Below are 22641 nucleotides of genomic sequence, written 5' to 3' on the forward strand. Positions count from 1 at the left end.
CTGAGTACTGACCCTCTGACAGTGCGGCACTCCCTCAGTACAGACCCTGTGACAGTGCAGCTGTCCCTCAGTACTGACCCTCTTTCAGTTCAGCACTCCCTCACTACAGACCCTCTGACAGTGCAGCACTCCCTCAGTACTGACCCTCTGACAGTGCCTCACTCCCTCAGCACTAACCCTCTGACAGTGCAGCCCTCCCTCTGTACTGACCCTCTGACAGTGCAGCACTCCCTCAGTACTGACCCTCTGACAGTGCAGCACTCCCTCAGTACTTACCCTCTGAAGGTGCAGCGCTCCCTCAGTACTGACCCCCTGACAGTGCAGCACTCCCTCAGTACAGACCCTCTGACAGTGCAGCACTCCCTCAGTACAGACCCTGTGACAGTGCAGCTGTCCCTCAGTACTGACCCTCTGACAGTTCAGCACTCCCTCAGTACTGGCCCTCTGACAGTGCAGCACTCCCTCAGTACTGACCCTCTGACAGTGCGGCACTCCCTCAGTACTGACCATCTGACAGTGCAGTGCTCCCTCAGTACTGAGCCTCTGACAGTGCGGCACTCCCTCAGTACGGACCCTCTGACAGTGCAGAACTCCCTCAGTACTGACCCTCTGACAGTGCAGCGCTCCCTCAGCACTGACCCTCTGACAGTGCAGCACTCCCTCAGTACTGACCCTCTGACAGTGCAGCACTCCCTCAGTACTGACCCTCTGACAGTGCGGAACTCCCTCAGTGCTGACCCGCTGACAGTGCAGCACTCCCTCAGTACTGACCCTCTGACAGTGCAGCACTCCCTCAGTACTGACCCACTGACAGTGCAGCACTCCCTCAGTACTGACCCTCTGACAGTGCAGCACGCCCTCAGTACTGACCCTCTGTCAGTGCAGCGCTCCCTCAATACTTACCCTCTACCCACCACCTGATACAGAATGTTGAGATCATTCGACATACAGCCGCTAGGGCTGGGTATAATCCCCACTGAAGTACTCCTGTCTCTCTCACTCTTTCTCCCTCATGTCCAGTCTAGAACTCACAATATGGAGGTGCGGCGCCAGTCGATTTTCAGCGCCACCCACACGTACAGCCTCTACGTCAACCTGAAGAACTTTGTTTGCAACCTTGGGGAGGCTGCGGAACTGCTCATGTCTCTCTACGACCCCGTTCAGTCCGAGTTCATTAGGTACGTTCGCCCTCTCTCTGACTCGGAGGAGAGCTGTGATTACGTCCTCTCTCTCCTTCTCTCCCTCTCTTTCTCTCTCTGTCTCATCCATCTCTGATTTCTGCCCTGATGACAAGAACAAAAGTAACAGGATCTGGGGTGGGTCTCAGTCCTTCCTGCCATTCGCCGCCATTAGACGAAGGTCAAGGGTCAATCGTCTACTTCGCCTCCAGCTTCTCCAAAAGTCTTTCCATCTCTGTGTTGAATATCCTCAATGACCGATCGTCCATAGCTGCCTGCCAGTGCGGTGGAGCGGGGTCAGGAATCCCAAAGATCTCCCCACCCCAAAGTGAAGAAGTCTCTTTCATCCTGTCCAAAATGGCTGCCCCGAACCTCAGTTTCTCCACGACCCCTCACCCCAGGAAGTAGTGGAGTGCAGCCTGGTTGGCTTTCCCTCTGCGGCAGATGCAGCCACCATTTAACTCATCATAATTCCCCCCTCTCACCACCCCCTGGGCCTTCCAGCCCCTCCCTTTGAATCCTGAGGAGAGTAACTCACCTCCTGAGCCCCCCCCCCCCCAAAGCCTGTCCACCATCTACAAGGCACAAGTCAGGAGTGTGATGGAATACTTGCCTGGATGAGCGAAGCTCCACACCATTCCGGGAACGGTTAAAAGCGATGGCGCGCCGACGGCCATTCCATCCAGTTGTCATAACGCCCTCTGCCCGGCACTCTCGCCAGAGCGCCGTTTGTCTCCCAGGTGCCAGGGCTGGTGGTGAACGATTATTGAACCCTTCCCGATCCAGAATGTGGCGCTAAGCATCACCCTATCGGCCTTATCTGACCCGGGCATTTTTGTTTTCCAGTGAGAATTACTTGGTCCGTTGGAGCAAGATTGAAAAACCCAAAGAGCTTGACCGACAAAACAAACTGGAAGCACTTTTCACAGTGAGTGGGCCTAATCTTAACTGGAATAGAACCAGGCTCCATACACCCTCAGTCAATGGGGAGATCTTGGCCTAGCGACGGTTTCCGAGGCCAGGCTTATATACTGGGGTACCCGGGTTAAAATCCCAACAGGGCAACTGACAGGATTGAAATTCAGTGAATAAAATCTGGAATTGTAAAGTTAATCGTATCCATGGTGATCGCCAAGCTGTCATCGATTGACGTAAAAAAACATCTGGTGCACTAATCCCCTTTGGGGTTGGAAATCTGCCTCCCTTATCTGGTCTGGGCCTACTCGTGACACCAGATCCCACAGTGCAATGCGGTTGGCATTTTTTGGCCCCTCTGAGAGTGGCCCTCGCGAGACACTCGGTGCCCCCTGAAGGCAGGATTAACCTGTTCCCGTAGGCCTCATTCTCTTTCCCCTCTCTCTCTCTCTCCTCGAAGGACCTCAGCAGCAGCGATTTGATCCGTCTGAGAATTAGCCTGGTCTGCCAAATTGTCCGGGTGGGCCACATGGAGTTGAAGGAAGGGAAGAAGCATACGTGTGGCTTGCGCCGCCCTTTCGGAGTTGCAGGTAAAGACGCTTGCTGTATGTGTGTGTGTGTGTGTTTAGGAGGGCCTGACACGCAGTCACTCCACCTACACCTCAGAGAGCAGCCAGAGAATGGTACGGTATCCAGGCCGTCCCCAGCCCAGGGGAAGCGCTATCTCTGTCCGCGTCTCTCACTCCCTTTGTGACTCAGTTTCTCTCCCTCACGCTCTCTCAGCTTCTCCATCCCTCCCTCCGTTTCGCTTTGTGTTTCATTCTCTCTCTCTCTCCCCCTTTCTCTGTTTCCCTCCCTCTCTCTTTCTCGCTCTCTCTCTCTCCCTTTCTCCTCCCTCTATTTTTCTCTTTCCGTTTCAAGAACAAAGATAAGTGCAGCACAGGAACAGGCCCTTCGGCCCTCCAAGCCTGCGTTGACCATGCTGCCCCTCTAAACTAAAATCTGCTACACTTCCGGGATCCGTATCCCTCTATTCCCATCTCTACTCTCTCACTCTTTCTCTCTCCCTGTTTCTCTCTCCCTAATTCTTTCTCTCTCTATTTCTCTCCCTCTCTGTTTTCTCTCTCTATTTTTCTATCTCTTTCCCTCTCTCACAATCTCTGGTTTTCTCTCCCCCTCAATTTTTCTCTCTCCCCCTTTCTCCTCTCTCTATTTTTCTCTTTCTGTTTCACTCTCTCTCTCCTTGTTTCTCTCTCTCCCTGTGTCTCTCTCCCTGTTTCTCTCTCTCTTTATTTCTCTCTCTCTTTCTCTCCCTCTATGTTTGTCTATCTCTTTCCCTCTGTCTCTCAATCTGTTTTTTCTCTCTTTTTCTCTCCCTCTCAATTTTTCTCTCTATTTTTCTCTCTCTGTTTCTCTCTCTTCGTCTCTCCCCCTCAGTTTTTCTTTCTATTTTTCTCTTTCTTTCTCTCACCCTCTCTCTCTCCCTCTTACTCTTTCTCTCCCTTTTTCCTCTCTCTATTTTTCTGTTTCATGCTCTCTCTTTCTCTCTCCCTGTTTCTCGTTCCTATTTCTCCCTCTTTCTCTCCCTCTGTTTTCTCTCTATATTTTTTCTATCTCTTTCCCTCTCTCTCAGCCTGTTTTTTCTCTCATTTTCTCTCCCTCACAATTTTTCTCTCTATTTTTTTCTCTCTCCCTCCCTTTTTCTCTCCCTTTCTCCTCTCTCTTTTTTTATCTTTCCGTTTCTCTCTCTCACTCTTTCTCTCTCCCTGTCTCTCTCTCTCTCTTTCTCTCTCTCTTTTTCTCCCTCTCTGTTTTCTCTCTGTTTTCCTATCTCCTTCCCTCTCTTTCAGTCTCTGTTTTTTCTCTCTGTTTCTCTCCCTCTCAATTTTCTCTCTATTTTACTCTTTATTTCTCTCATTTTCCCTCTCTTTTTTATCTCTCTGCCTTTCTCCTCTCTCTACTTTTCCCTTCCTGTTTCACTCTCTCTCACTCTTTCTCTCTCACTCTTTCTCTCTCACTGTTTCTCTCTCTCTCTTTGTCGCTCTCTCTTTCTTTCCCTCTCTTTCTCCCACTCTGTCTCCTCTCTGTTTTTCTATCTCTTTCCCTCTGTCTCTCAATCTCTGATTTTTCTCTCTTTTTCTCTCCCTCTCAATTTTTCTCTCTATTTTTCTCTCTCCGTTTTGCTCTCTCTCTCTTCCTCTACCCCTCTCAGTTTTTCTCTTATTTTTCTCTCTTTCTTTCTCTCACCTTCTGTTTCTCTCTCTTCCTCTGTTTTCTCTCTCTCTCTCTTCCCCGCTCTCCCTCAGTTTTTCTCTCTATTTTTCTTTCTTTTTCTCTCTCTCCCTCTCTGTTTCTCTCTCTCTCTCTTCCCCTCAGTTTTTCTCTCTTTATTTCTCTCTCTGTTTCTCTCTCTTTCTCTTCCTCTCTCTCCCGCTCTCAGTTTTTCTCTCTATTGCTCTCTCTTTCAGTTTGTCTTTGTTTCTTTCTCCATATTTCTCTCTCTGTTTTTCTCTCTATCTCTCTGTTTCTCTCTCCCTGCGTCTCTGTCTCTCTATCTCTCCCTCTCTCTCTTTCACTGTCTCTCTCTCTCTGTATCTCCTCTACAACTCGGGTCGAATAATATGTGGAAATGCGTTGTTTTCTTCGAATCCAGCTCTGATTGGGAATCTGCTCCGAGCATTCCTGGAAGTTCACTTCTATCCATGTGGGCTTTGCAATGATTGACTGTGTGAATAGCACCCACCCAACACCCCTCCCCCGCAAGCCTGGACTCAGTCTGCAGACATGGCCTCCCGGGTGGGGCGGTGTCCAATTGGAAGGCAGTCCAAGATGGTGGAACCATTCCATGACTGAATCAACCACCCTGGGAAAAGGGAACATTCCGGAAAGCAATGTCAGTGTGCCAAAACTGTCACAAACCAAACAGGGATTATTTTTCAACGAGCTGTGTGGAAATTTGCCTGTCATTGGAATCCCGACAGTGCAGAAGGAGGCCATTTGGCCCATCAAGTTTGCCCTGGCCCTTGGAAAGAGCACCGCACCTAGGCCCAATCCCCCACCCTATCCCTCCAACTCACCCAATCTGGATACTAAGGGGCAGTTTATCACGGCCAATCCACCTAACCTGCACATCTTTGGACTGCGGGAGGAAACAGGAGCACCCGGAGGAAACCCGGAGGGAAACACACGCAGACACGAGGGAGAATATGCAAAGTCCGCACAGTCACCCGAGGTCGGGATCGAACCCGGTGCTAACCACTGTGCCAACTCATATTGCACCTATCATTAGATGAGAACTACTGCCCTCTATGGCCAATGAAATACTTGTCAAGTGTCTTGACAAGCACTGTAAGAAACACAGCAGGCCAGCTGTGCAGAGCAAGATTCCGCAAACAGTGACGATCGAATTACTTGCGAAAGCAATGTTGGACGTAGGGTAAATTTTGTCCAGAACACACCTGGAGTGGGAGGCCAACACCCCGCTATTCTTGAGGTGGCACTGTGGGATTTTGTACACCCATCGGGAAGGGGAGATGCTACTCCTTATTGTGCTGCACTCCCTCGGCGTTGCATCGGGAATGCTCAACATTTTTGGCCTCAATCTCCACCCTCCCCCCCCCCCCAACCCATCCTTCTGACTCGTAGGCGAGCATGCTACTGACTGAGCCACGGGCGTTATCCTCTCGGAATGTGCCGCGCGAAACCAGAGACCAGCCTTTGCTCCCATCTCCTCTAATTGCGTCTTGATAACGCCCTCCGGATGCGACAGGGGGCCGGTGCCCTAGTGTGCACTGAAGCTATACCGACTGAGCAGGTGGTCCCGCACACAAATACGTGCACACATACGCGTTTCCAGCAGATGCGCCCGATCGTGTTCAGAGCAGGAGTCGTATCTCACCCCACCTCCACCCAATGCCTAAAAAACTTTCCGCTGACTATTGGCTTGACTAATCTTTTCCTCTCTCTCCACAGTGATGGACATCACCGACATGATCGGAGGCAGGAACGGTGATGACGAGAAACAGCACTTTATTCCTTTCCAACAGTGAGTAACGGCGTCTCGTCACCTCTCCAAGAAAGAGCTCAGCTTCCTGCTGACAATAGGGACATGTTGTCAAAGCTTTTCATCTGGTACTCATCAGGACAAACACAAGAATGGCAAATTTCAAACAGCCGCAACAAATTATGCGACAGCAGAAAAGGGGCTGATCTGTTGTCAAGTCGACTCTCATTGGCCAAGCTGTTACCATAGAGAAAGCCACGGGGGAGGGGGGGGTCTATACGCCCACTAAGCTCCCGGGTAATTCAGAAAAGGCACAAGGCTTGGACATATACCTTTTGGTTGCAGAGAGCAGGTCCAGAGAATGAGAAACACGGTAGCACAAGTGATTAGCACTGTGGCTTCACAGCGCCAGGGTCCCAGGTTCGATTCCCCGCTGGGTCACTGTCTATGCGGAGTCTGCACGTTCGCCCCGTGTCTGCGTGGGTTTCCTCCGGGTGCTCCGGTTTCCTCCCACAGTCCAAAGACGTGCAGGTTAGGAGGATTGGCCATGATCAATTGCCCTTAGTGTCCAAAAAAGGTTAGGAAGGGTTATTGGGTTACGGGGATAGGGTGGAAGTGAGGGCTTAAGTGGGTCGGTGCAGACTCGATGGGCCGAATGGCCTCCTTCTGCACTGTATGTTCTATAAAGCTTTGGCAATAATAGCAATATTCAAGCTCAGGATCTCTTCAATCATTGGCTCCTTTCTCAACCTCCCTGAGGATCTCTTCAATCATTGGCCAATTTCTCAAACCACTGGGTATCTCTTCAATCATTGGTGCATTTCTCAAACCGCTCGGTGGCTCTTCAATCATTGGTCCTGTTCTCAAACCGCTCGGTATCTCTCCAATCATTGGTCCATTTTCACGGGACCAGGGAAATAAGGAACCGGCGGAGTTCTTGGAAGTTGGGAACTCAAGAGGGAATCAAAAGAGAATTGGAGAGGGAAGGAATTGAGCAGCACATTGCAAGGTAGCTTAATTCGAAAGGGGATGGGATAATTGAGTATATTGGCCTCACCCAGTTCCTAATATTTTGAAATCTTGAATCAAGTTGGACATGACCAAAATGTACTTTTGTCATTAATAATCACCAACTCCATTGCGACCCGTCCTGGGCATCACGGTTTAAGAAGGATGTGAAGGCTTTAGGGAGGGCGTAGAAAAGATTCATAAGAACAGTTTCACGGATGAAAAACTTCAGTTACGGGGATAGATTGGCGAGGTTGGGTCTATTCCCCTGAGGAGAGGAAGCTGAGGGGAGATTTGATCGAAATAATGAGGGGGTCTGGACTGAGCGGAGAGTGTGGCATTCTCAAAACCGGGTAACCTGGCAAGGAAAGGGCCCCTGAACCACTTTCCTTGTGCTCCCTCCCTCCCAGGATTGCGATGGAGACCTACATCCGCCAGAGGCAACTGATCATGTCGCCCCTGTTGACGTCGCGGGTGATCGGCGAGAATGAGCCTCTCACATCCGTCTTCAATAAGGTCATCGCAGCCAAGGAGGTCAACCACAAGGGGCAAGGTAACCGCCCAGAGTCTCTGGAGGGGAGGGGCAATGTGCAGGGCACTTCATTGCCCACGTCAACCAGCTTCAGAGGGCGATGGGTAAAGGACTGGGCAGAGGGCGAAGTTCACGCTCGGCGGAATTCCTATCAGACTGATTCGATTCTGGGGGTCAGGTTAGGGTCACACCCATTTAAGGGTCTGGGCGAGAGATATGGGGGGAGGGGGCTGGATATGAGGCAGAACGTTATTTATTCAGCAAGCGGTAATGAGGGGGTATGGGGAGGGGGCAATGGGGCCTGACTGGATTGACCTACAGACCGCTAGTATTGGCTCGAAGGGCTGAATGGCCTCCTTTTGCGCCAGAATGACTCCAGATTGCAAGAGCGAGGCCTCATTCCCTCAATAGTTGGATCCAATCAAGCGGATTCCAGGAATTCTGTTGGGGTTCAATGCTTGACAGAGTGAATGTTGGGGGGACGAAATCGAGACACCACCGATTAAACTGAGTAGTGGGTCAGGCTCAAAGGGGCTGAATGGTCTCGGATCGGGTCGCATAATGTTGGTCACGTTTCCCTCTCGTGCTCACCAGGGCTGTGGGTCTCGATGAAGCTACTACCTGGAGACATGAAGCAAGTCCATAAGGATTTTCCGCACCTCGTCGACAGGTCGACCGCAGTGGCCCGTAAAATGGGATTCCCGGAAATTGTCCTTCCCGGTAAGTCACGGGCCGAGGAATGCCGGTGGATGAGCTGCCGCGTGAGGCGGGGTAAGGGTCACCCGGGCGGACGCTGTGCGGCGATGTGTAATGCTCCCGTCTCTCTCCCGGCAGGGGACATCCGGAATGATATCTACGTCACCCTGATCCAGGGCGAGTTTGACAAGGGCAAGAAAAAGACGCCGAAAAATGTGGAGGTGACCATGGGGGTGTACGATCAGGAAGGCACCCGAATTGAGGTACGACATGGGGGGGGTCAACCTCCCTCCAGTTGGCGCTACCACTGTCCCGGCCATTGCCCCTGCCTCCGACTCTTCCCAGTCAGGTTCCCATCCCTAATCCCGGGGACACAAAGCTCCAGGAATCGGCGCTAGACAGACATTTCCCCCTCGGAGGGATGTAACTCATTCGACAAGCGTTGAATGGTTACCCTGATAAATCCATTACCACCCCGAATTGCTGGCGAGCGGTTCAGGAGGGGCGCTCGCTGTGGAACTAACCGCCGTCTCTTGAGGTGTGTGTTCGAATGCTTTGCCTTGGCCTGATCTGTTCCTGAATCCCTTCAATACCCGGTGGAACCGGGAGCCAGCAATCCACTTCCCGCTATTCCCCCAGCTAATCCCCATTTACAGTTACGGTGTCTCTCCAACACGCACAACACTTCTCGGCACTGAACTGCATCTGCCGCTTGTCTGCCCATGTCCGTTTGAAGTTCAATGCATTTCACCCTCCCAGATCAAGGAGTTATTCCAAACTCGAATCTACATCAGGTGAGCTTTATTCCCAGGCACGATCCCAGTCTAACCCTCTCACTTCCGTTGCTCCAACAGAAGGCAATATTCCCGGGATCGGGCTACCAGGGGATTTCAGAATATAAGTCCGTGGTCTATTATCAAGTAAAGCAGCCGTTTTGGTACGAGACAGTGAAGGTAGGTGGTTATCCTCTCGTCTCTGTTCATAGCATCGCGGATCTCCAATTCTTAGCAGGTTCCAGAACCCGTCTCGGAGATAGCTCATTGTGTACTCGCTCCGTGAGCAGAGTCCAGACGGAATCTCCCTGTGCCCCTCTGAGGGAGTGCTGCACTGTCAGAGGGTCGGTACTGAGGGAGAGCTGCACTGTCAGAGGGTCAGTACTGAGGGAGTGCTGCACTGTCAGAGGGTCAGTACTGAGGGAGTGCCGCACTGTCAGAGGGTCAGTACTGAGGGAGTGCCGCACTGTCAGAGGGTCAGTACTGAGGGAGTGCTGCACTGTCAGAGGGTCAGTACTGAGGGAGTGCTGCACTATCAGAGGGTCAGCACTGAGGGAGTGCTGCACTGTCAGAGGATCAGTACTGAGGGAGCGCTGCACTGTCAGAGGGTCGGTACTGAGGGAGTGCTGCACTGACAGAGGGTCAGTACTGAGGGAGTGCTGCACTGTCAGAGGGTCAGTACTGAGGGAGTGCTGCACTGTCAGAGGGTCAGTACTGAGGGAGTGCCGCACTGTCAGAGGGTCAGTACTGAGGGAGCGCTGCACTGTCAGAGGGTCAGTACTGAGGGAGCGCTGCACTGTCAGAGGGTCAGTACTGAGGGAGTGCTGCACTGTCAGAGGGTCAATACTGAGGGAGTGCGGCACTGTCAGAGGGTCAGTACTGAGGGAGTGCTGCACTGTCAGAGGGTCAGTACTGAGGGAGTGCTGCACTGTCAGAGGGTCAGTACTGCGGGAGTGCTACACTGTCAGAGGGCCAGTACTGAGGGAGCGCTGCACTGTCAGAGGGTCGGTACTGAGGGAGCGCTGCACTGTCAGAGGGTCAGTATTGAGGGAGTGCCGCACTGTCAGAGGGTCAGTACTGAGGGAGCGCTGCACTGTCAGAGGGTCAGTACTGAGGGAGTGCCGCACTGTTATAGAGTCAGAACTGAGGGAGTGCTAGGCCGGGTGAGTGCTTGTGGGCAAGGAGGGATTGCGGTTCATGGTTGACCTGGGTCGGATTGTGAACCTGCTGCCAAGAGCGCCTGTGATGCCCCACACAGTCGATCATCCCTCACCAGATGGGATAGGGATTCTGAGGAGGCAGTGCTGTGTGGATTGGAGGGGGGGTGGGTGTAGTCTCCCAATAGTGTCTTCAGCAGTGTGGGGAGGGGAGTGGGGAGTGACGGAGACCTGGAGGTGGGAGGATTTGCTGCAGTGGAAGGAACTAGACTCGGAACTTCCAACATTGTTTCTGTTTCTGCTTGAAGGTGGCCATCGCAATCGAGGAGGTCCACCGTTGTCACCTCCGCTTTACCTTCCGCCACAGGTCCTCACAGGAGTGTAAGTGATCGAAGCTCTCTGCCCTTAACGCAAATTATTCCGGTTTCAAAGAACAAAGAAAAATTACAGCACAGGAAAAGGCCCTTCGGCCCTCCAGGCCTGCGCCGATCCAGATCCTCTATCTAAAACTGTCGCCTATTTTTGAAAGTTTCCTTAAAGTCAGAATATTCCTCACGATAGACGCTGTCCCTACACCCAAGAGGCAATTGGAGAATTACTCTGAGCGCACCAGAAAGCGAAGGGGCCCATCCAGGCCCTCACGACTGCCTCTGAACCTGATGTATCCAGTCTGCGTTCCTTGACCCTTTCCTTGACGACATTAATGGACCAGATGGGTTTTTTACGACAATGGGCATCATTTGATTTCTAATTCAAATTTCGCCACTTTCACTTGTGGGATTCCTGTCGCCTTGGACGGACGAAGAATCCCGACCTTGGTTCCTATGCCCAGTGTCCCATCCGTCCCCTATTTTTACCCTTTCAAAAACACCATCAATGTCCCCCATTTATACGTGCTCCATATACTTTAATAGACAATTCCCTCTGTGTATCGTAACAATATAAAGAGCATAACAATAACACACGCCCTCAACAGCTTTCTGAGGAAGGTCGTAACCTGAGGTGGCGAGGGGGTGGGGGGAAGGGGGGGGGGGGGGGGGGGCTTACGGGAGAACGTAATTCTCGAAAGGGAAGCCAAATTGAAAAGCTGAACTCGTCAAGGTTTTTTTTTATCGCGCCAAGATTCGGAGGGAAGGGTTTGTTCTGTCGACCTCCTGTGGTGCCTGGACCTATTTTCTGATACGTTACCCTGTTGCCATATGTGCAGCTAAAGATAAGTCGGAGAAGCTCTTCGGGATGGCGTTCGTGAAGCTAATGAAGCAGGACGGCACCACATTACGTGATGGGAAGCACGACTTAATCGTCTTTAAGGTAGGGGAGGTGGGGGAAGGCAGAGTGGGGGGGTGTGGCATATGAGGGACGACTAGAGGCTTCTGGGAATGATGACTAGAGGCTTCTGGGAATGAGACTCACCGTCTGTAGCGGTGAGTACTCGGCCTTGGCCTCTCTCTGGGGGAGGAGAATTCGACAGACTAATCACCCTCAGAGAAGACGCCCCTCCTCACCTCTGTCTTAAATGGCCGACCCCTCCTTTCGATACTGTGCCTCCCTCGTTCTAGATTCCCTGACGAGGAGGCGAAACATCCCCTCAGCCTCCACCCTGTCAAACCCCCTCCCCCTCAGAATCTGATATCTTTCAATACGATCGCCCCTCGTTCTGCTAAACACCCAAATGAGTCCTGGCCCAATCTTCCCAACCCTCTTCCTCATAAGACGAACCCGCCCATCCCAGGAATCGGCCTAACGAGCCTTCCCGGAACTGTCTCCAATGTGTAGATGTCACTCCCTGAGTAAGGGGTCCAAAACAGTAAGCAGTACTCCAGATGTGGTCACACCGAGGCCCTAGCTGTCGTAAGACGTTCCTTCTTTTACGCACCGTCTTCTTTGCAATAAAGGCCAACATTCCATTTCCCTTCCGAATTACTCCCCTTCCTGCATGCTAACCTTTTGAGTTTCATGTACAAGAACCCTCTGCCCCATCTCGTCTGCTGTCTGCCTCCGTTGAAATACTAATCTGCTTTTCTTTCCCATTTATCCCTCCTCTGTTTGCTGTTAGTTAGCCAATCCTTGGTACTAGGCGGCACGGGGTGGCACAGTGGTTAGCACTGCTGCCTCACAGCGCCAGGGGCCTGTGTTGAATTCTGGCCTCGGGTGACCGTCTAAGTGGAATTGGCACGATCTCCCCCGTGTCTGCGTGGGTTTCCTCCCACTGTCCAAAGATGTGCTGGTTAGGTGGATTGGCCAAGATAAATTGCCCTTTACTGTCCAAAGATGTGCAGGTTAGGTTAAGGGGTCATTGGGATAATGCTTGTGCGGAGTGCTCTTTCAGAGGGTCGGTGCAGGCTCGATGGGCCAAATGGCCCCCTTCTGCACTGTGGGGATTCTATGATTTTATCAATATGTTACTCCCCAGTACGGTGAACTCTTCTGCAATATCCCTTTACGTGACAACTTATCGAATTTCTTTTGTAAATCCAAATACACTACATCTACAGGTTTGCCCCTATCCACCCTGCCTATTACACCCTCAAAGAACTCTGAACAAAATTTAAATCTAAATACATGACATCTACAGGTTTGCCTCTATCCACCCTGCTTATTACATCCTCAAAGAACTCTGAACAAAATTTACATCTAAATACATGGCACCTACAGGTTCACCTCTATCCACCCTGCTTATTACACCCTCAAAGAACTCTGAACAAAATTTACATCTAAATACATGGCATCTACAGGTTTGCCTCTATCCACCCTGCTTATTACACCCTCAAAGAACTCTGAACAAAATTTACATCGAAATACATGGCATCTACAGGTTCGCCTCTATCCGCCCTGCTTATTACACCCTCAAAGAACTCTGAACAAAATTTAAATCTAAATACATGGCATCTACAGGTTTGCCTCTATCTACCCTGCTTATTACACTCTCAAAGAACTCTGAACAAAATTTACATCTAAATACATGGCATCTACAGGTTCGCCTCTATCCACCCTGCTTATTACACTCTCAAAGAACTCTGAACAAAATTTACATCGAAATACATGGCATCTACAGGTTTGCCTCTATCCACCCTGCTTATTACACCCTCAAAGAACTCTGAACAAAATTTACATCTAAATACATGGCATCTACAGGTTCGCCTCTATCTACCCTGCTTATTACACTCTCAAAGAACTCTGAACAAAATTTACATCGAAATACATGGCATCTACAGGTTCGCCTCTATCCACCCTACTTATTACACCCTCAGAGAACTCTGAACAAAATTTACATCTAAATACATGGCATCTACAGGTTTGCCTCTATCCACCCTGCTTATTACACCCTCAAAGAACTCTGAACAAAATTTACATCGAAATACATGGCATCTACAGGTTCGCCTCTATCCACCCTGCTTATTACACCCTCAAAGAACTCTGAACAAAATTTAAATCTAAATACATGGCATCTACAGGTTCGCCTCTACCTACCCTGCTCATTACACTCTCAAAGAACTCTGAACAAAATTTACATCTAAATACATGGCATCTACAGGTTCACCTCTATCTACCCTGCTTATTACACCCTCAAAGAACTCTGAACAAAATCTAAATCTAAATACATGGCATCTACAGGTTCGCCTCTATCTACCCTGCTTATTACACCCTCAAAGAACTCTGAACAAAATTTAAATCTAAATACATGGCATCTACAGGTTCGCCTCTATCTACCCTGCTCATTACACTCTCAAAGAACTCTGAACAAAATTTACATCTAAATACATGGCATCTACAGGTTCACCTCTATCTACCCTGCTTATTACACCCTCAAAGAACTCTGAACAAAATTTACATCTAAATACATGGCATCTACAGGTTCGCCTCTATCTACCCTGCTTATTACACCCTCAAAGAACTCTGAACAAAATTTACATCTAAATACATGGCATCTGCAGGTTCACCTCTGTCCACCCTGCTTATTACACCCTCAAAGAACTCTGAACAAAATTTGTTGATCGCGATTTCCCTTTGACCAAACCAGGCTGACTCCTCCTGATTGTGTGATGGTTCTCGAAATGCCCAGCCGCCACCTCTTTTTAATTGTGGATTTACGTATTTTCCCAATGGCGGATATTTGGGGGGCTCTCTCCCTGACATCGGCCGCCCTCCTCTCGATTCGGGCTGTTCCATTGGCCTGGCACTGAAGGGAGCAAGAGTTGCTCCAGCCAACGGGGCCGGTACTGACATGACGGGCTGACTGGCCTCCGTCTGGGCCGGATCCGTCCCACGCTACTAACTTCTGACTTGTTGCCAGGGGGACACCAAGAAAACGGAAGACGCCAAGTGTTACCTCGCGCAGCCTGGTACCAAGGAAGAGCAGGAGCGGAGAGAGAGTCAGAATGGAAAAGGCGTTCAGCACTCTGCCACCTTATCGATCATCAAGGACAGTTTTCAGATCGCAACGCTGGTCTGTTCGACTAAACTGACTCAAAATGGTACGTCCCAAACATAATCAGGCCAAACGCGATTGTGTAGTTGAGTTAAGTTGATAAAAGATGTCCGTTGACCCACTTGAATTTCCACTTTAAAGAGATCCCTCCACTGCTCGAGTGTAATGTAACCCTCGACTGAATATTCTCATATGTGGGCCATGCTCTCCAATGATTGGCTAATCAATTTAGACAGCTTCTTTCTCTAGGCAGAGTCCAGAACATGCTCGATCAGCCCCCCCCCCCCCTCCCTCCACCCTCTGCAAAACTCAAATCAAAACGTCTACCACTCGATACGATATGATTTTGTGGGTTTTTTTGGGCAGCACACGTTGAACAACCCTGAGTGCGCTATTAACTGCAGACGCACAATAGAATACTCTTCACTTGCCTGGATGAGTGCAGCTCCCAACAACGCTCAAGAAGCTCGACACCATCCAGGACAAAGCAGCCCCGCTTGATTGGCACCCCATCCCCAAACACTCACTCCCTCCACCGCCGACGCACAGTGGCAGCCGTGTGTACCATCTACAAGATGCACTGCAGCAACTCACCAAGGCTCCTTAGGCAGCCTTCCAAACCTGCAATCTCTTGCGCTCCGAGGACAAGGGCTGCACCAACATGAGGAATAGCACCGCCCGCACACACCCCTCCGAGGCACTCACCAACCTGATTTGGAAATATATCGGCCGTTCCTTCACTGTCGCTGGGGCAGAATCCTGGAACTGTGGGTGTACCTACACCACACAGACTGCAGCGGCTCAAGAAGGCGGCTCCCCCACCACCTTTTCAAGGGGCCAACAAATGTTGGACCCAGCCCACATCCCAGGAACAAATTGCTTTTTAAAAACTGATTCCAGTTTATGGGATCCTGCTGTGTATACCGCAGTGACTAAACTTCGAAAATACGTCAGCGGATGCGAAGCGCTTTGGGGCAGATAAAGTGGCAGCAGGCGCTATACAAATGCAATTGTGTCTTCCTGATTGTGTGCTTACAGTTGACTTGTTGGGCCTGCTGAACTGGCGATCGAGTCACCAAAGCGTCGAGCAAAACCTCAGGCGGTTAATGGAAGTGGACGGCAGCGAGATTGTAAAGGTGAGCAGCCCACGGACGTTGAGTTCGAATCCCACTGAGGAAAGAAGGGAAATTTAAATTGAATTCATAAATCCGGGACTAAAGTGCCAGTCTTATTAATAATGATCATGAAGTGATGAATTTAGGAATACTGTATTATATGTAGTTGCTGCAGTAAGGGTTAAAAGACTCGGTTTGTGGTGTGTTCGACTGTTGCAGTCACGTTTTTTTTAAATCCTGGTTTGAAAGACAGCTAGGCCTTTTGGGAGCTAGAGGTGCAATTAAAGCATCGTAAAAGTTTGGTCTAGTGGAGTTTTGTTTGAATAAGAGGGTTCCCTGTGGAGTCATTAATTAGAGACAATAAGTGGGATTATCCGATCACCGGCGCTGAAATCATGTTCGGCGATTGCCCGGAGAATCCACTTTTATGCCAGAACCGGGGGGAAGGTGCCGTTTTTCCGATGCTAGGACCCTGCTCAAAATCGGTGTACTCGACCGCATGCCGTCAGGAAGGCCTCAGGACGTGACCTGAGGCCCTTCCCCGATGCTCCGCCCCCGATGGGCTAAGTCCGCGATGGCGTGGGACACGTGTCCTCACAACCTTTAGGGACCTCGCATAGCGCCTGCAGACTGTGCCCAGCACCGCCATAGTCAGGGGGAGGGGGGAGCTGTTCCACTGGCCGGGGGTGGGGGGGGGGGTGGGCTTCGATGGGGGCTGGGGGGATTGGTGGGGGGGGTGCTATGGGGGGGTGGTGCGAGGCTGGTTACAGAGGGCAGTTTTTAAGCAGGCTGGGGTCGCGCGAGTCCGGTGCCATGTTGCACGGGGCACTTAGGGATGGGGAATAAATGCTAGGCCCGGACAGAGACATCCAGAAAAACTCTGATGGCATCAGTCAGACAACAGTTTGGGCAGCGTGAAGGGGTTGAGAATGGCCCCCGCCCTGGTTGCCGTTCATTAACTCCGAGAGTGGCCTTGGGGAACATAGGGGGCATAGCGGCAAGGCCCACCCCCTTGCCCATGGTTGGTCAGCCTGTTGACTCACTGTCAAGGGGCGTACACAAAAGGTACAGGGTGTGGGGGGTGGGGGAAAGGTCAGGGTGCCTGGCAAGGTTAACCCATACGGAATCGAAGACAGAAATCCGTGTAGGAGATTCTCAGGGATGTTAATACCAGTTGTCATGTGCCAGGGCTTAGAAACTCCAAAGTGTGTTATGGAATTCACCTGACCTACAACCTTTGTGTTGAATTTGGCCAGGATGAGCACAAACGTCTGCACTTCAGGCGTGATTCATCGGTCTTCCTCGACACTTCAATCAATACAAGATTTATTCTAAGAATGTAGTTAACATATATATGTATAAACACAGCAAGAATTGTTGTCAATTACAAACATAAATACCCCACACAGCTACAGTACTCTATGTATAACCCATAATGAATTCCCCCTTAACTGTTCCAATTCAATAACACCCAATTAAACCAAAACCCCTATTCAAGGGTGTGGCCCGGCACACTGCATTCTCACTTGAATGGGACTGGTCCTTTTCCTGAAATTCTGACCCAGTTTCAACCAGCAGATCCAAACTTCTTCCGGAAAGCAACTGTGTCTTTAAAGTTACCGAGGTAGGTAGCCACAACCAATGGGCTTTTAAACTGAAACCCTCTCTCACCTTACAGCCCAATGTGCTACAAGTGACATGATCTGAAAGGGACACTCCCATGACACAGTCAAATTGTTTTGTTTCCTATGTGTGTGTGTGTGAAAGAGGCGAAGCATTTCCAAAAGAACTAACGCTTCCCCCAACTCCCTTTCTCTCAGTTCCTACAGGATACTCTCGACGCACTCTTTAACATAATGATGGAAACCTCAGACAGGGACACTTACGACTTTTTGGTATTCGATGCCCTGGTAAGATCTATCAGTTGAGCTCCCGACCTGTACCCCCGCTGGGCACACACTTAAAACGAAAGAACGCTCGCTCGCCGGGAGAGCTTGGGACTGTACTCCTGAGAGAGGGAGAGGTGAGGAGGTTTAGACAGCGGCGCGTGAAAACGGCGAAGGGGGTTATGAGGCACGGAACCAGCTTGCAAGCCCCGAATCAGAGCTGCGAGGGGTGATTCTGCAACGGGGCAGCACTGATTGAGCAATGCTGAGTGCGTCACTAGTTGCAGGAGTGCGATGGAATGCCCTCCACGTCTGTCGGGATATGCGAGTGGGGTGGGGGAGTGGTGTGTTGTATGTGTGGGATCTTCCTGTGCACCAATTGGCTGCTGGATTACTTAAATTCCGAAGGTACACCATTGGCTGAGAGTCTCTTTGGTGCGCAATGTGGAAAGCGCGATAGCGTGCTCATCTTTGGCGACCCTTTCGTAGCGGCCATTTCGACCTTGCCCCCTGGGAGGCCACGGGAAGTCCTGGGTGCGGGTAAATACGAAATAAAACCACACCCGCACCGACGGTGTCGCTCGTCCGCTCCGTTTCCAAGGCGCTATATCAATGCGCTGTTTTTTGTTCTTCCCAGAAAATGCCAAACCTCACCGCTTCCCCACTCCCTCTCTCTCTTTTCCAGGTTTTTGTCATCTCCCTGATCGGAGATATCAAATTTCAGCACTTTAATCCTGTTCTGGAAACTTACATCACCAACCATTTCAGCGCCACGCTTGCCTACGTGTGAGTATAGATGTGGGGGTGCACCGAAACTCATCTCTTTCCGGGGAGCCTTCGCTGATCTAGTTCAGTTGAGGATGCATTGCAAGGTTTGATTCGTTGAACAGACACTGAACTGGACCCAGTCATATAAATACTGAGGCTGCCAGAGCAGGTTAGAGGCTGGGAATCCTGCGGAGAGTAACTCACCTCCTGACTCCCCCAAAGCCTGTCCACCATCGACAAGGCACAAGTCAGGAGTGTGATGGAATACTCTCCACTTGCCTGGATGAGTGCAGCTCCAACAACACTCAAGAAGCTCGACACCACCCAGGACAAAGCAGCCCCGCTTGATCGGCACCCCATCCACAAACACTCACTCCCTCCACCACCGACACACAGTGGCAGCCGTGTGTACCATCTACAAGATGCACTGCAGCAACTCACCAAGGTTCCTTAGGCAGCACCTTCCAAACCCACGACCTCTACCATCTAGAAGGACAAGGGCAGCAGATACCTGGGAACCCCACCACCTGGAGGGTCCCCTCCAAGTCACTCACCATCCCGACTTGGAAATATATCGGCCGTTCCTTCACTGTCGCTGGGTCAAAATCCTGGAACTCCCTCCCTAACAGCACAGTGGGTGTACCTACACCGCACGGGACTGCAGCAGCTCACCACCGCCTTCTCAAGGGGCAATTAGGGATGGACAATAAATGCTGGGCCCGGCCAGCATCGTCCACCTCCTGTGAATGATTTAAAAAGTGGTCAACTGAGGTTAGGTTCAGCTTCCCAAATTGCAGCGTGTGGGTGAAATCCCAACCGGAGCTAGGCCCCAGATCCCGGTCAGATGCAGAGGTGGTGGACTATTGGGAATTAGAGATTCCTGCCTACTGCATTGGGCTCGCCGTTAACAATGACTTGCGCCAACGTCCTGTGACGGGTCAGTCAACACGCCCGGGGCGATCCCCAACTGCGTTTCCTCAGCAACAGGCCTTCGAGAGAGGTAGGCCTCTCGACCTTCTAACATGGGAAACTGAGGTAAGGCGCTTTCGAGGAAGCTGCATGCGTCGGACAGGAATACGGCGGGGTCGCGTGGGTTGAAATGGTCACCTGACCCTCCCCCCCCCCCCCCCCTCCCTTTCCCTCCATCCACTTTACAGGAAGCTGGCCAAAGTACTGCACTATTACATCTCGAATGCTGAGCGTGCGGACAAGACGGACCTCCTATTCTCTGCTCTGAAGGCCCTGAAGTACATCTTCCGTTTCATTGTCCAATCGAGGCAACTGTACCTGAGGTAAGGAACCATTCGGAACTGGGAGGCCCACTCACTCCGGCGGGGTGGCCAAGTGTCAGATTCAAAGAACTGTACAGCACAGGAACAGGCCCTTCGGCCCTCCAAGCCTGTGCCGATCATGATGCCCTAAATAAAAATAAAACCTTCTGCCCTTACTCGGTCCGTATCCCTCTATTTCCTCCCTATTCATGTACCCATCCAGATGCCTCTTAAGTGTTGCTAATGTGCCTGCTACCATCACATCCTCTGGCAGCGAGTTCCAGGCACCCACCACTCTCTGTGTGGAAAACCTATCCCGCACATCTCCCTAAAACCTTCCCCCTCTCATCTTGAACCTGTGCCCCCTTGTAATTAGCGCTTCCGCCCTTGGAAAAACCTCTGACTATCCACCCTGTCTATGCCTCTCATCAACCTGTAGACCTCTATTAGGTCTCCTCTCAGCCTCCATCTTTCCAGTGAAAACAATCCTAGTTTAGTCAACATCTCCTCGTAGCCAACACCCTCGAGACCAGGCAACATCCTGGTGAACCTTCTTTGCAATCTCTCCAAAGCTTCCACGTCCTTCTAATAATGTGGTGACCAGAACTGCACGCAATACTCCAAATGCGGCCTAACCAAGATTTTACACAGCTGCAACATGATTTCACATCACCTGTACTCAATGCCCCGGCTGATGGAGGCAAGTATGCCATATTTACATAGAATTTACAGTGCAGAAGGAGGCCATTCATCCCATCGAGTCTGCACCGGCCCTTCGAAAGGGCACCCTACTTAGGCCCACGCCTCCCCGTAACCCAGTAATCCCACTCACCTTTTTGGACACTAAGGGGTAATTTAGCAGGGCCAATCCACCTCACCTGCACGTCTTTGGGCTGTGGGAGGAAACCGGAGCACCCGGAGGAAACCCACGCAGACACGGGGGAGAACGTGCAGACTCCGCACAGACAGTGACCCTCTGACAATCCTCAGTTTAATCAGTTCAAGGATGTTGATTGGTCTCAGATCTGACGGGCTGTCTCGGAATTATGGTGTGTTGGAGTCAAAAGTCAAAATTTCTACTGCCCCTACCCCATTTCGCAGCAGGCCCCCTTCCACAAGGCGCCCGACAGCCCTCCATTGCCTCGCAATCCAGCAGCATCTCGATCCCAAATCCCCTCCCTCCCAATATAGATTCTAATGATTCAGAGGAAGAAACTGTATACTGTGGCCAAATCTACAGATGATACAAAGGTGGGAGAGAAAGTAATTTGTAAAGAGGATATAAATAGTTTACAGGGAGATAGTGGCAGGTTAAGTAAGTGGGCAGATAAGTGACAAATGGAATTCAATGTGGGAGCATATGTGATTGTTCATTTCGGTCGAAAGAAATGAGAAGGCGGATTTATATTCAAATGGAGAGAGATTGCAGAAAGTTGTAGCACAATGGGACTTGGGGGGTGGGTCGCTGTTCATGGAACCCAGAAAGCTAGCGGACAGGTACAGAAGGGAACAGGGAAGGGAAATGGAATGCTGCTTTTTATATCAAGTGGGCTGGAGTATAAAAGTAAAGAGGTGTTTCTGCAGCTGAGGTACTAGTGAGGCCACATTTAGAATACTCTGGTCCCCTTATTTAAGCAAAGATATATTATCACTGGAGACAGGACAGAGGAGGATTACTGGGATGATCCTGGGGGTGGAGGGACTGACATTTGAGGAACGATTAATCAGGTTGGGTCTGTATTCCTTGGAGTTCAGAAGAATGGGAGGCGATAGGATTGAAACATATAAGATTCTGAGGGGGTTAGTCAGAGTCAATGTTGGGAGGATGTTTCCACTCATGGGAGAGTGTAGGACCAAAGGGCGGAGTCGCAGAATACGGGGGAGCTTATTTAAGACGGATTTGAGGAAGAATTTTTTCTCTTCCAGAGTGGGGAATCTTTGGAATTCTTTACCTCAGGAAGCTGTGCAGGCCGAGTCCTCGAGCATGTTCAAGGCCGAGATCGATAGGTTTTTAATCAGGAGGGGAATTAGGGTGACGGAGGGAAGGCAGGAAAGTGGATTGGCGAGCACTAGGTCAGTCAGGATCTTATTAAATGGCGGAGCAGGCTCGAAGGGCTCCCATTCTATTTCCTATGGTCTCCTTGGCCTCCTCTGGCTCTCCCACCAAGACCTCCCTATCTCCTCCCGCCTCCGAGATCTCTGTGCTCATCCAATTCTGGCCTCTTGAGCAGCGACTGTCCCGAAGTTTAACTGATCCACAATTGGTCTTCAACTGCCTGATGCGCCCAAAACGCTGGAACCCCCCCCCCAACACTTCTCCGCCATCTCTCTTTTCCTCATTAAGGCACGGCTTAAAACCTATTTCATCCAGAACCTTTGCTCACCTCCCCTGATATCCGTGCGGCCAAAGACCCCCACGGGATGTTCTGCCGACAATCAAGGGTGCTAGTTGAATGAAGGTGTGGCTGTAGAGAGGGATCAGGAATGAGTACAGACGTTTGCTACTGTAACCCTGGGTGAAGTAAGCTGGCCAGAGTTTAGACTGCGAAGTTCCTCACTATTCCTCACACTGGGTCAATTCGGACATCGATTAATACCAGTTGCTCGTCCCGTTGTCAGTGGGAAAGATTTGCCTCAGGATTCAGCGGAAGGTTGACACGAACATCCCTGTAGCGTTGAACAGAGCGACTGCTCATCACCACTGAACCTCTTGATGTTCTTGTCTTTCGAACCCAGGATCTATGGGACACAGGAGAGCGACACCGAATTCTCAGAATCCATCCGAAAACTATTCCTCTCGTTTAACTCTCTGATGGACAGGCCCTTGGAAGAATCCGTGAAAATTAAGGTTCGTTCTCAGATGGGACGGCTGAACTGCTGGCGTTTATTGAGGGATATCATCGCTATACC

General features: G+C 50.7%; 1 protein-coding gene across 1 annotated transcript in view; it reads left to right on the top strand.

The window, feature by feature from the left end:
* LOC140397001 (dedicator of cytokinesis protein 5-like) overlaps window positions 1-22641 on the top strand; it is a 120653-nt gene that overhangs the window by 52618 nt on the left and 45394 nt on the right. The window contains 16 exon segments of the mRNA XM_072486023.1: window positions 1021-1178; window positions 2025-2106; window positions 2554-2683; window positions 6066-6138; window positions 7515-7657; window positions 8231-8356; window positions 8471-8595; window positions 9187-9285; window positions 10571-10643; window positions 11470-11573; window positions 14557-14737; window positions 15730-15827; window positions 17627-17716; window positions 18378-18478; window positions 19618-19752; window positions 22468-22579. Of these exon segments, the coding sequence (XP_072342124.1) occupies window positions 1021-1178; window positions 2025-2106; window positions 2554-2683; window positions 6066-6138; window positions 7515-7657; window positions 8231-8356; window positions 8471-8595; window positions 9187-9285; window positions 10571-10643; window positions 11470-11573; window positions 14557-14737; window positions 15730-15827; window positions 17627-17716; window positions 18378-18478; window positions 19618-19752; window positions 22468-22579 (1830 nt within the window).

The sequence above is a fragment of the Scyliorhinus torazame genome, chromosome 20 (genome assembly GCF_047496885.1).
Source record: "Scyliorhinus torazame isolate Kashiwa2021f chromosome 20, sScyTor2.1, whole genome shotgun sequence".
NCBI classification, from domain to species: Eukaryota; Metazoa; Chordata; class Chondrichthyes; order Carcharhiniformes; family Scyliorhinidae; genus Scyliorhinus; species Scyliorhinus torazame.